Source organism: Lepidochelys kempii, chromosome 11, assembly GCF_965140265.1.
Source record: "Lepidochelys kempii isolate rLepKem1 chromosome 11, rLepKem1.hap2, whole genome shotgun sequence".
Classification (NCBI taxonomy): domain Eukaryota; kingdom Metazoa; phylum Chordata; order Testudines; family Cheloniidae; genus Lepidochelys; species Lepidochelys kempii.
This window is the reverse complement of record NC_133266.1, coordinates 193,079-207,549: the sequence shown is the minus strand read 5'-3', so window position 1 is coordinate 207,549 and position 14,471 is coordinate 193,079. Positions and strand designations below refer to the sequence as shown.

The following is a 14,471-nucleotide window of genomic DNA, read 5'->3' as shown; positions in this document are numbered from 1 at the left end:
CTCAAATAGAAGTTGGGGCAGAAATCACTTGGGACGTTTTGTGGCCTGTGTTATGTAGGAGGTCAGGCTAGATTATTGTAATGCGTCACTTCTGGCCTTAAAAACTATGAATCTCTAGCTTCTGTGACCTCACTGGATACCCTGGGCTTGACCTCTGCCTCTCCTGGTGTACTCTGGCCTGCCACAGACCCTGTGCTGGGCCTGACCTCTCTTCCACTCTCTCTCTTAAATCTCTTGTTCTGAAAGTAATGCTCATGGCCATTCAGTGCCTCTTTCCTATAGCCTGGGGCCTGGTCTACATATAAAACCTAGGCTGACCTAGCAATGTTGTGCAGGGGTGTGAAAAATTCCCTGGGGGACATAGTTGTTGACATAAGCCCCAGTGTAGACAAGACTATGTATGGAAGAGTTCTTCAGTTGACCAAGCTAACACCTTTTGGAGAGGTGACAGAAGAACCCCATCCAATACTGCAATAAGTGTCTGCACTACAGCGGCACTGGATTAATTCCCATGGGGCTCGGAAATTCTTTGGCAGTCACCAGAAAATCAGATTGGGAGGTCACTTGAATGTTGTTTCCCCCTTAACCTGATGCTCAGATTTATTGGAGAAGGTGAGTAAAGTTTGTTTCTGGGGGTGCGTCTCCCCACCCTCCCTCAGTCTTGTGAGCCCCTCCATTCTCTCTCTCTCCCCTGAGGCAGTGTCCAAGCAGGGCTGCCCCTTCTCGGTTGGACAGTGCTACCTCTGTGTCCAGTCACTGCAGTGAAGGCATCACCTCTCCAGGATATTGTTGACGATGTTCTCTCTCCGGTCATTCCAAATGCATACCAGTGACATAGGAAGAAGGATGTTTGTTCATGGAGAGCTTTGTTTTAATGCTCTGCTTCAGAGAAAGGGCTTTTCAAACTCTTCCCTTGTTGCCTGACTAACCTTTGCAGCCTGGGGGATGTGAGGTCAGGCCATGGCATTTAGGGGCTCTGGATCCTTCAGTGCCATTTCCTTAAAGGGCTTTTACCCTCTTCCTAAATAATCTGTACTCTGCAGTGACTGTATTTTGGAGGGCATGCGGATTAGGCACTTTACTGTAGTTAGACCAGGAGCAGCTGCTGCTGATATGAGGCTCATTCCTTCTCAGAGTGTGTGCAGACTCTACCAGTAGGTTCTCCGAAATGGTGCCATGTCAAAACTTGTCCACCATCTGGCCGAGTGATCTATGGCTGCCTATTTTGGTAGGTATGGCAAGACCCTCTCCTACCTTTTTGCTCCTTGTTTTTCATCCCAGAGTAAGGAAGGCATGTTTCGACTAATATAGTCACTACTAGCTTTTCAAAGGGCACATTTTGATGGATGTACTTAGCCAGGGAGATTCAGTTGCCAATGGTCCTTGTTTAAGTACCCTTTGAAGTTAGGAAAGTACATGGAACGCATTTGTGCTGTTGCATTATTTATTACACTAAAACATTATGCTGTGTGTCAGTTAAGGATGGTTTATATGTAACCTGCCTAACACACAATCCCAACAGCAAGGAAATTAAAAGGTAAGGCAACCAACAGCACATGTCCTCTAGTCCCCAGTCCTGGGAGAGACCCAACTCATCACTAGCATGGCCTTAATACGGATCTACAATGCACCACAACTTTAAACTTTGCCCCAACATGAATGCTAGCTTTTCAGTACCTACTTCCACAAATTCCACCCTCACTGCTATCCCAAAGAACCCTGACCCCTTCTCCTCCTTTCTCCACAGTTTTGTAAAGGGAAATCAGGCCTTACCAATCAATTTCAATTATTTTTTGGGGGGAGTCATCAAACGTGGACAAGGGTGATCCATTGGATATAGTGTACTTAGAGGTTCAGAAAGCCTTTGACAAGGTCCCTCATCAAAGGCTCTTAAGCAAAGTAAGCTGTCATGAGATAAGAGGGAATGTCCTCTCATGAATCAGTAAGTGGTTAAAAGATAGGAAACAAAGAGTAAGAATAAATGGTCAGTTTTCAGAATGGAGAGAGGAAAATAGTGGTGTCACCCAGGGGTCTGTACTGGGACCAGTGCTGTACAACGTAGTCATAACTGATCTGGAAAAAGGGATAAACAGTGTGGTGGCAAAATTTGCAGATAATACAAAATTACTCAAGATAGTTAAGTCCAAAGCTGACTGCAAAGAGTTACAAAGGGCTCTTACAAAACTGAGTGACTGAGCAACAAAATGGCAGATGAAATTCCTTGTTGATAAATGCAAAATAATGCACTCTGGAAAACATAATTTCAACTATACATATACAATGATGGAGTCTAAATTAGCTAAAAGAAAAGGAGTACTTGTGGCACCTTAGAGACTAACCAATTTATCTGAGCATGAGCTTTCGTGAGCTACAGCTGTTACCACTCAAGAAAGAGATCTTAGAGTCATTGTGTCTAGTTCTCTGAAAACATCTGCAAAATGTGTAGCAGCGGTCCAAAAAGCTAACAGTGTAGGATCCAGTAGGGAAGGGATAACTAATAAGACAATAAATATCAAAATGCCTCTATACAAATTCATGGTAAGCCCACAGCTTAAATACTGTATGCAGTTCTGTTCGCCCCATCTCAAAAAAGACATATTAGAATTGGAAAAGGTACAGAGAAGAGCAACAAAAATTATTAGGGATATGGAACAGCTTTTATATGAGGATAGATGAACAAGACTAGGACTTTTCAGCTTGGAAAAGAGATGACTTAGAGGGGATATGAGAGTGGTTTATAAAATGTTGACTGGTGTGGAGAAAGTGACGACGGAAATGTTATTTACACCTTCACCTAACACAAGAACCAGGGGTCACCCGATTAAATTAAGAGGCAGCAGGTTTAAATCAAACAAAAAGAAGTATTTCTTCACACAACGCACAGTCAATCTGTGGAACTCCTTGCCAGAGGATGTTGTGAAGACCAAAACTAGAACAGAGTTCAAAAAAGAACTAGATAAGTTCATGGAGGATAGGTCCATCAATGGCTATTAGTCCGGATGGTCAGAGATGCAACACTATGCTCTGGGCATCCGTAGCCTCTGTTTGCCAGAAGCTGGGAATGGGCAACAGGGGATGCATCACTTGATGATTGCCTGTTCTGTTCTTTCCCTCTGAAGCTTTGGCCAGTGCCAGAAGACAGGATACTGGGCTAGATAGACCATTGGTCTGACACCGTATGGCTGTACTTATGTTCTTAGGCACGTGCTCATGTTTGGGGAAAACTGATCTCACAGAAATCCTTGTATTCATCAAAGTAGCCATTCCTTTGTTGAAAATCTTTTTCAGTGCAACATGAATGACTGTGACTTGCAAAACATGTTCTTTGTGCTCCCTATTAATGCTCTGCTTCAGCTGTAGGGGATGTTACAGGTGGGCTATGGCAAAAGGCACGTTGTATTCTTTTCCTAAACTGTTCAACAAGGCATCTGCGTACTGCACTAGAGAATGGACGTTACAACATTTTCTCCATTGGCTAAATGCAGCACAGAAAGCTTGATATGATGAATGATACTAATTTCTTTTGTTAATTAACAAATAATATAATTCTAACGAGACCCTGATATTCTTACTAGGTACGTTTGTGATTTTATACAGTCTGTAGTTTTCAAATTAATGGTACCTGAAAAACCCTGAGATTCTTTAGAGATACTTGTTTTCATGAGTTTTTTTCCTTTAAAACCAATTTTTAACTGATTAGTATTTAACTAATTAACAGATTTTTTTTTTTAAAATCCTCAGAAAATTCAAGTTTCCTCGGAGATCATATTCTCAAAATTTGGGGTGGATACACTGTTTTGTCTTTAAAAAACAACAACAAAAAGGAGTTTGAACCTCCATTGTAAATGCAAAATAGAACCCAATTTGAACTGACATAGAATCATAGAATATCGGGGTCGGAAGGGACCTCAGGAGGTCATCTACTCCAACCCCCTGCTCAAAGCAGGACCGATCCCTGACTAAATCACTACTACTCTTTCATAATAAGTTAGTCAGGTAAACTTTATCATAAGTAATGTCCAATATAAATGAATTTCAATTTATTGTTTGTGGTAATGCCCATAATATGGTTTGGTACTTTCCATACACACTGTAATGGACAGTCTGTACCCCAGGGAGTTGACAGGTATACTGAGATCAGGAGAAAGGAACAACAAAATGAATGTCTGTTCAAATCAACAAAGTTCACTTCTGCTATGCTGCCTACATTGGATTTTAGGGAAGATTTAAAAACAGGGGAGGGTCCTTTCAGATGAGTTTAGGGATGTTGGGGGAATACATGAAAGAAGGCATGGAGGAAAATGTTTAAAAGATTGACAAACTGATGGGCAGGAGTGGAGGGGGCAGGGTATCACATGGAGCTCAGCAAGGATAGATAAGCAGAGGGGCAGATTTAGACCTTGAAGGAGAAGACGTTGTTTAAATCTGATACAACAGGAGATGGGGAACCTGCAAATGGATTCAAAGGGAGCTGTGAGATGATCAAACCAGCAAGGTAAGGAAGACGACTGTACAGCTCAAAGTCACTATGCTATTTTTAAAAATTAATATTTCTGAATGCATTGTGCATGGAAATATTTTGAATCACTTTTCCCCCAAATCTGGCTATTTAGTGGTGTCTGGGATGTACTCCGTGAAGTCCAAGTTAGGTGCCTATCAGACAGGACCTTTAAAAGAACTGAAGGAGATCAGCATTCAAAATGAAACACACATTTTAGAAACAGTATGTTAAATATTTTGATCTTTCCCTGTAATGTACTCAGTGCCTTTCTAGTGTACGATAGATCATTTTCTAAAATTGGGAACTGGTAGTGAGTTTTGTTTGTTAGCCACACTACAGTACATTTTCCTAAGTCAAGTGATAATTACTCAAGGGCCACATCTTGTCAGTTATTTGTCATGTCATCAGTTTTCATTCATACAGGAAGTCCAGTTCGATGGTACTGCCTGGGGGATTAAAAACTCCTGTAGTGAAGATTTTCTAGGATTAAGGGCTATATTTGTACCCCATAGTCCTCAATAAGAGCCCTCCTTGGGCAGAGGTGGAAACCAAAGGGTGGGCAACTCTTGATAGGCTTCCATTAACTATCAAAATGTGCCCTTTTTGGAACCAGTGGTGAAATCTTGGGGCTATATTTAGGGCCACAATTTCAGATTTTGGTAGCAGGGCAAGTTTAACTGTGATTCCAGGGGCTACTTAGGCACCTGAAAACTCTTTAGGTTTTTTTTTTTTTTTGCAGATAATAACTTAGAAATTAGCTGACAGAAGCAGTGTGTCTAATTCCTATACAAAGAAAGACAATATATACAAACAACAATTAAAGCCAATATATTAAGTTTTGATATGTACGTTTAGAACAATAAAGAGATAATACAGCAAGATATTCACAATCCCAAACCTTGAGGTATCATAAGAACGGCCATACGGGGTCAGACCAATGGTCCATCTAGCCCTGTATCCTGTCTTCTGACAGTGGCCAGTGGGTGCTTCTGAGGGGATGAAAAGAACATGCTATCATCAAGTGATTCATCCCCTGTTGTCCACTCCCAGCTGCTGGCAAATAGAGGCTCGGGAAACTTGGAGCATGGCATTGCATCTCTGACCATTCTGGCTAAAGAGCCATTGATGGACCTGTCCTCCATGAACTTATCCAGTTCTTTTTTGAACCCTAGAGGTTGACTGTGCAGTGTGTGAAGTAGTACTTCCTTTGTTTTAAACATTCTGCCTATTAATTTCATTGGGTCACCCCTAGTTTTTGTGTTATGTGAATAACATTTCCTTATTCACTTACTCCACATCAGTCAAGATTGTACAGACCTCTGTCATATCCCCCCTTTGTCATCCCTTTCCAAGGTGAAAAGTCCCAGTCTTTTTAATCTTACCTCCTACGGAAGCTGTTCCATACCCCTAATCATTTTTATTGCCCTTCCCTGTACCATTTCCAATTACAATATATTGTTTTTGAGATGGGTGACCACATCTGCATGCAGTATTCAAGGTCTGGGCTACCATGGATTTATATAGAGGCATTATGATATTTTCTGTCTTATCTGTCTCCCTTTCCTAATGGTTCCTAACATTCTTTTAGCCTTTTTGATTGCCGCCGCACATTGAGCGGATGTTTTTAGAGAACTATCCACGATAACTCCAAGATCTTTTTCTTGAGTGGTAACAGCTAATTTAGAGCCTATCATTTTGTATGCATAGTGGGATAATGTTTTCCAATGTGCATTACTTTGCATTTACTTTCCTATATCAGTTTTGGAACCTTAATACAAGAACTAATAACTTTAACCGGTAAATAAAATTCATGCAGAGTATTTGGTGTGAAGCTGTAAGGACAATGATATTGAGCAATCACCCTGAAACATCCACATATTCTTTTATTTTCATTTATATTACCGTCTAGAAAATTATAAGCAAGAAAACGTGCACTCTTAATTTGTATATTTGATTTCTCATTCAAAAGCGATGAAGTCTAAAGCAGTTGTCTCCCCTCAATCATTCTAAAACGTGGAATAACTAATAAATTAGAGAACAAATTTGTTTTGGCACTAGCTTCAAAAAAGGAAAGATGAAAAGCATTTAAAGTGATAATTGAAAAGAAAATATTACAATAGATAGGCCAACATGGGTTTCCTATCAGCGCTAAGACACCTGAAGGTGTATTTTCAGTAGATAAAAATATTATCACCTTTTCTCAATAGCAATGTGTTTTCTTGTCCTATTAAGTTACTCAGTAATTATAAATAAAGTCTTAAACATTGTAATCTGTTTATACAATGCATTTGATAAACAAATGAAAACACACTTCAGTTCAAGGTACTAAAGACGTAAAGATTAAAACTTAAAAATGAATTTAAAAATTGAACTTGCATTTACAAATGACTGATCTAAAAGCCTGTTTTAGTCTCTGGAAACTGTTCAATTCTATAATGTGATATAGATTTCCTGAGTCAGTATCTGCAGTAGCCAAACGGGATGATTCTTAACCATTTCTTAATGAAAATATAATATATAATTCTATATGTCTTAAATAATATTAAGAAAATTTGCCCTTGTCGCTTCAAGGGCATACTCATATATTAAGGAAGTTAGTAAAGAGACCTGTTCCAAGGCTGTAACAACCTGGTAGGATTAAGAGCCCTCCAGGAATTGTTTAAAAAAAATGTCCCAGGGGTACGTAGGCTAATTCAAGAAAGAAAACATTGTTATTTGCTGATTGAGAAGTAGAGGTATGTACAGTAACTTCCTCTGATTTTCATCAGGCGCAGCTGACTTGTATAAGGGCAGCACTGACTGTTACACTGAAAATAAAATTGGTCAGCTTTGTGGAGAGACTTAAGGAGATCAGCCCACATTAGGTCCCTTCTCTGGGCCAAGGCTATCCAGAAAGTGCTCTCTCCTGGCTCTCATTCTATCAGCTGGATAACAAGGAGCTATTTACCCATATGACAGGTTTCAGAGTAACAGCCGTGTTAGTCTGTATTCGCAAAAAGAAAAGGAGTACTTGTGGCACCTTAAAGACTAACCAATTTATTTGAGCATGAGCTTTCGTGAGCTACAGCTCACTTCATCGGATGCATACTGTGGAAACTGCAGAAGACATTATATACCCAGAGACCATGAAACAATACCTCCTCCCACCCCACTGCTCCCACTCCCACAGCAGGAGAGTGGGGTGGGAGGAGGTATTGTTTCATGGTCTCTGTGTATATAATGTCTTCTGCAGTTTCCACAGTATGCATCCGATGAAGTGAGCTGTAGCTCACGAAAGCTCATGCTCAAATAAATTGGTTAGTCTCTAAGGTGCCACAAGTCCTCCTTTTCTTTTTACCCATATGAATTACTTTGAGTGCCCCTCTGATCCTGGGGCTGCGGGGGCTGGCGGGGGGAGAGGGAGTGTCAGCTCTCCTGGTCCCTGCCACAGAGCTGACAGCCAGGGAAACCTGAGCCAGGGTGGGGGGAGCTGCTTGTCCAGGTTCTCAGGGACAGCTCTGCAGCAACTTCTCAGACCACAGCTAAGGGCTTCTGGCTCCTCCGGCGAGAGCACGGAGAAGTGGTTCATTTTCCTGTTTGCGCTCCTTTGTGGTATGAAACTCGGGGGTGTGGGGGGAGGAGATGCTCCCCTGCCCTCCCTAAATGGCACCTCCGACTATATACATTTTGCTGAGGTCTCCCTATATGTCAAAATGTGCCCTCCTGTAAATTTGCCCTCCTTTTTGTACACCCCCACCTGTATGTCATTCAGTGATTGTTCAAATAAAGGCTGGGTTCCATGATATGGACAAAAGAGCCTGGGATCTGGATGAGAGGGACTTCCTGGGCACTTTGCTCCCATCAACCAGAGCTCTAATCTCACACATTATTGCAGAACCTCTGCTCTGAATAAGTGTACTTAGGAAGGTAAAAAGAACAGGAGGACTTGTGGCACCTTGAAGACTAACAAATTTGTTTGAGCATAAGCTTTTGTGAGCTACAGCTCACTTCATCGGATGCATTCCATGTAGCTCATGAAAGCTTATGCTCAAATAAATTTGTTAGTCTCGAAGGTGCCACAAGTCCTCCTTTTCTTTTTGCGAATACAGACTAACCCAGCTGCTACTCTGAAACCTGTCATTATGTTAGGAAGGTGAAACACTCAGTTGAGGTAACGGCTAAGGGCAAGGACCTCACTTGAGACTTCAGTTCCTGGACACACCTTGCTCTTGTTTAATAGTTCAGAGAAATTTGCACATGCGCAGTAGCAACAAGAGCATATTTTGATGTGAGATTAATTTGTGTGGTAAGACCCTCAAGGTCCCAGTTACTGCTTTGCCTGCATTGGCCTTAGAGATTCCTTGAGGGCCTTGCCCTCTCAATGTTCTTCACTACCATGAATTCTGAGTCTAACATGGATTTCACTTGCTACCAGCTGTCCTCTTATGTTCATTTCAGAATCGAGTTGTGCACCAGAACCTGGGAGAGCGGAATTACCACATCTTTTATGCATTGCTAGCTGGTGTCAGTGGGGAGCAGAAAGGTAATTGATCTCTTGGTAAGCTGGCCGCATGCAAACAAAATAAATTTTAATACAGCCGAACACAAGGTTGAACATCTAGAAATTAAGAGTGCAGGCCACACCTGCAAAATGGGGTGCTGTATCCTCGAAAGCAACTACTCTGAAAAGGGTTAGGGGTCATAATGGACATTGAATATGAGCTTCCAGTGCAACGTTGTGGCAAAAGAGAGCTAATGTGACCCTTGTGTAAACAGGAGCAGTAAGTAGGAGCGGGGTGGCAGGTTTTCCAAAATAAATAACAGCACTTTGGGTGGTTGATAAACACTGCTAGCCTTCTCAAAAAGGAGAAATGGGAGAGAGGAGAGGGTGGATATCTGTTGCACTAGAATGGAAAGGGAGTTCCAGGCATAAGAGGAAGTGGGAGAGAGATGTCTTTGCACAGCAAAGTGCACCGAGCTAAGCTAAATTATTTAGGCCTTTGAAGGGGAGGATGAGGAGCCTTAAACTTGATACAGAAGGCAGGAGGGATCCAGTGGATGGATTTAAAGAGAGGGAGTAACAGGCAGCAGAGATTTTTCAAGGCAGAATTTTTCGCAGACGGAGAGGTGAGATTTGGAGAGACCAGAGAGGAAGAGGTTGTAGCAGTGGAGGCAAGTGACAACCAGAGCCTGGATAAAGATTTTAGCTCTAGTCATGGGGAGGGAAAGGATGGAATTTGGAGACGTCATATAGGAAAAGCAACAGGATTTGGCAGCTGTATAGCTGGGGTAGAAAGGAGCTGAAAATGACACAGTGATGGTGAATCTGGGTGAGATTGTTAACCATGATAGAGAAGGGTGAACAAGAGGCAGTTTTGTGGAGAAAGGTGAGTTCAGTTTTCACAATGTTAATTTTGCCCTGGGAGTGGGATATTAGAGAGACAATAAGAGAGATGAGGCTGGAGTGAGTGGGGAGATACCATGGATTCATCAGCATAGCAGAGATCGTAATTGAAGCCACAAGCAGAAGAGATAATGTAGAGGGACAAGGATGCCAGAAGGATTCAGTTCAGTTTGGGTCTATTCTTCTTCATATATTTTCCTCAAAACTGTAGTGTCTGAGCGCCTTCCAGTCATGCATTAAGTGACATGACTAACAACATCTGTTATGTGTGCTTTGTTCTTCTGTGGCGGCAGGTGGGAGGGGAATTGTGTGCTCAGTGCAATGTTTTCTTTGGGGTGCATTGTTATGGACCAAATGTCCCTCTTACTGACAGGACATTGCTAGCAGCTTCTTTAATTCTTTTAATCTTTTGCAGTTCCCTTTTTAAGGGTAGTCATATTCTGGATCTAAAATCCCTAAGAAATGTCCTCTTTAAATAATGAGGATTTTTGTGTTTACTGAATTTATCTCAGGAATGTATTCTCTATGGAGCCCACTGCGGGCCTCCTTAGCTGTCCATACACATCTTCACACACTGCCCATTCATTTCAGGATCCAGTTTACAATGTACCTCCTTGGTTATTAGAACTCTCCATGTACTTGCTGTAGCTGACCTCACTTACCCCTCTCCCCTCCCCTCCCCTCCCCTTGCTGACACTCCTCTCATCTGGTGTTGACCTCTTCTTCGAGTGCTTGCTCATGTTGATTCCATTCTACGTGTGTGCGTGCACAGTCATCGGAGACTTTTGCCTTAGTGGTATCCATAGGGTCGCCCCCTTAAGTGCCACGTTCATGTGTCCGTAGGCCCCCTCAGTTCCTTCTTACCGCTCATGAGGGTTGGTCAGAATGCCTTGCCTTGCAAAGCAAGAGCTTTAGCGGTTCTTAAGAGCCCGTTGTTATTCCCTTTCTATTTAGTTTGTAGGTACTTAGTTAGCATTTTAAGTAAATTTTAGTTCTTAGTTTAGTGGTTAGAGTCGCAACTGGCTTTAAGCCATGTTCCTCATGCAACAGGCCAATGCCTGTCAGTGACCCTCACAGCAGCTTGAAGTGCTTGGGGGAATTCCATATAAAAGATAAGTGCAGGATTTGCAAAAGCTTTCATCCCAGAACTCAAAAGGAGAGGGACATCTGATTGAGAGAGCTCCTGAGGGGTGCTGCCCCTAGCGTCAGAGCCTTCCCGACTGGATTCTGCTTCTAGCACCTTGGCATTGGTGTGGAGCACCCCGCCAGCACTGGGATCCTCCTTGCACTGTTCCCGGTTCCCGGTGCCCAAGAAGTGTCCAAAGAAAAAGGACTCCTCAGCATTGTCCAAGAGGCAGAAGGGGGCTCTGGGCAAAGTACCTATTTCAGGCCATGTGCCCACCCTGGGGCTATAAGGGAGTACTGTTAAGGTCGGACCCCCAAGCCCAGCCAAGGATCTGACTCCTGGGAGCGGTAGGGGATCCCAGCTTCTATAGGGACCTTCATCGTCCAAGATACCCAAGTGGCCAAAGACCTGGTGGGCCTACTGGTATGGCAAACGCCATGCTAGGCGCCAGAAGTGGCTAAGGCCCTGCAGCCCAAGGGCAAGCCAGTCATGGGACCTCCCCAAAAGGCAGGGGAGCACTACTGGCCCCCGGATTGCAGGTGTTCCTCTATGTCCCCGTGGCTTAGGACACCGGTCCCACAACGCCAGTTGATGGCTAGAAGGCCCAGGTCCCCAGTGCCGTGCTCTCCTTCCACAAGGCACAGATCGGCAGAATCAAGGCACCAGTCCCTGCGGTCCCAGTACCGCCCAGCCTCTTGCCTAAGATCACCTTGGCACACGTCTCTATTATCCAGGTGGCCTCCTAGGCGCCAGTCCCCCCCAGCACCTGACTTCTCGCCATTGTGACACCAATCTCCGCTGCCTCGGTACTGCTCAAGGGACAGGCGGCAATCCCCACCCTCTGGACATTGGTCTCCGGCGAGAGTTAGTTGGCATACGCAGGCCTCACAGCCCCACCGTAGTCACCAGAAGGGGACTGTTCAGAGTCGGAGCTGGGGTTCAGCCCATTGCCAAGGTGGGGTATGAATCCCATCAGCTGCGAGACCAGCATGGTGTTGGTAGCATGGCAGCAGGGACAGTGGCCTGCTCAATGGCCGTGTTGGAACCCTTGGGGGGGTACCGGTGATGCCAGCTCCATACTCCCACCTCTCCTCTGTGGCTGCCTCGGACAAACCACCGGCACCGGACTCGGAATACAGTGTGGAATCCACCGCGGGGACAACTCAACAGGTGCAAACACCCAAGGTGCCATCTCCAGAAAGGGAGGGGGAACCCGTCCCTCCCCTGGTGATGCCCTCGTCATCTTTGTCACTGGACGAAGCAGTGGCCGGGCCCTCCTGGTCTATTGGTAGTCCCTTGACGACTTTAAGGAGCACCTGGTGCTCCTTAAAAGGGTGGCTACCAACTTGAACCTCAAAATTGAGGAGTTAGAGGAGCAATCAGACGACTTGTTCAATGTCATATCTTCCTCCATCCCGGCCCGCATTGCATTACCTGTCCACAGATTGCTAAAATGCTGTGGGAGACCCCATCTTCAATTCTACCCATGTCCAAAAGTGCAGAAAAGAAGTGCTTTGTCCTCACCAAGGGATTTGAATATGTCTATATGTACCCACCAGCGGGGTCACTGGTTGTGTCTGCAGATAACGAGAGGGACAGGCAGGGACCGGTGAGTGGCACACCAAAAAATAAAGGCTCCAAACGACAAGACCTCTTTGGCAGAAAGATTTATTCGACGGCCAGCCTATAATTCCAGGTATCCAACCACCAAGCCCTGTTGGGCAGGTACAATTTTAACTTATGCGACTTCCTTATCAAGTTCACGGAGGCCCTTCCACAGGACCTAGTCCTCGAGTTTGCCATGATCCTGGAGGAGGGCAAAGCAGTGGCGAAGGGCGCCTCCAGATGGCCTGGGATGCTACAGACTCGGCTGCCAGGGTGGTTGCCTTGGCGGTGGCCATGGATGCAGCTTTTAGCTATGGTCTTTGGGGTTATACCAAGAGATGCAGACCACAGTCCAAGATCTCCCGTTTGAAGGTGCAGGGCTCTTCTCTGAGCTCACTGACACAAGGCTGCATGTCCTTAAAGATTCCTGGGCCATCCTGTGTTCGCTAGGCCTCCACACTCCACAGCAGGTCAGAAAGCAGTTCCAGCCTCCTCCTCCACCTCAGTCCTGGGAGTCTTCCCGGCAGGGATCCTACAGGTCAAAGGACAAAGACAAAGGGTTTAAGTGATGCCGCCCTTTGTCCTCTCGCTTGCTGGCTTAACCCGGCCCTTTGAAACACCCTGGGGGCCAGAGACAGGCATTTTGAAGGTGTGAACCGGGGCAGCGCCTCAGTCAAGTACCTGGATCCATCCTCCTGTTCTTTCCACAACCGCTTATGCCCCTTCCAGTCGGCATGGTCATGAGTGACATCAGACCGTTGGCTGCTCAACACAAGCAAAAGGGACCTAAGACCCATCCTTGACCTGCGTCACCTTGGCAAGCATCTCAAGAAGTTGAAGTTTCACACGGTCTCCCTTGCCTCCCTCATCCCCTCCCTGGATCTGGGAGACTGGCACGCTGCCCTCGACTTGAAGGACACATATATCCATATTTCCATTTTCCCAGAACACAGACAGTTCCTCCGTTTCATGTTGGGCCAGCGCCATTTCTAATTCATGGTGCTGCCCTTTGGTCTCTTGTCAGCCCCGAGAAAGTTTACAAAGTGCATGGTGCCAGTGGCCACTTACCTGAGGTGTTGGGGCATTCAAATTTACTCATACCTCGACTGGCTGATCAAGGGCTAGTCTCGGCATCAGGAGTGGTGGCACCTTGATCTAGATCGCGACATGTGGAGCAAACCAGGTCTATTGATTAATGAGAAAAAAATTGGTTTGTTCCGGTGCAACACACAGAGCTCATAGGAGTGGTCCTTGACACTGTTCAGGCCAGGGCCTTCCTCCCGGAAGCCCGATTCCATGTTATGTCAGACCTAATCTCTCAGATGCAAGCCCACTGTCTCACCACTGCCCACATGTGTTTGAGGGTGTTGGGCCACATGATGGCCTGCATTTACATGGTCTGGCACGCATGACTCTATCTCAGGCCCCTACAGGCATGGCTGGCATCAGTTTACGTCCCCAACAGACACAACATAGACCGGGTAGTCAAGGTTCTGGACCACATACTGTTGTCACTCGCTTGGTGGTTGGACCCTGCATTGGTATTGGGGTGAGTCCCCTTCGCGGCCCCATACCCGTCGGCCACTCTCGTCTCCAATGCTTCGGATGTGGGGTGGGGAGCCCATCTGGGTGACCTTGGGACATAAGGTCGTTGGTCAAGTCGTGATCGTTCCTTACACACAGATGTCAGGGAGCTCAAAGCAGTACGTCTGGCCTGTCAAGCTTTCCTGCTTCATATAAAAGGCAGGGTGGTTCAAGTCCTGATGGACAATGCTGCCGTTATGTTCTATATCAACAACCAAGGTGGAGCCCGGTCTGCAGCCCTTTGCCAAGAAGCCCTCAGGTTCTGGAACTTC

At 45.1% G+C, this 14,471-nt stretch overlaps 1 protein-coding gene across 1 annotated transcript in view; it reads left to right on the top strand.

Moving 5' to 3' along the window:
* Positions 1-14,471, top strand: part of LOC140895349 (unconventional myosin-X-like) — a 275,404-nt gene that overhangs the window by 89,087 nt on the left and 171,846 nt on the right. The window contains exons 7-8 of the mRNA XM_073304794.1: positions 599-612; positions 8,939-9,023. Of these exons, the coding sequence (XP_073160895.1) occupies positions 599-612; positions 8,939-9,023 (99 nt within the window). The remainder of the gene's footprint in view (positions 1-598; positions 613-8,938; positions 9,024-14,471) is intronic.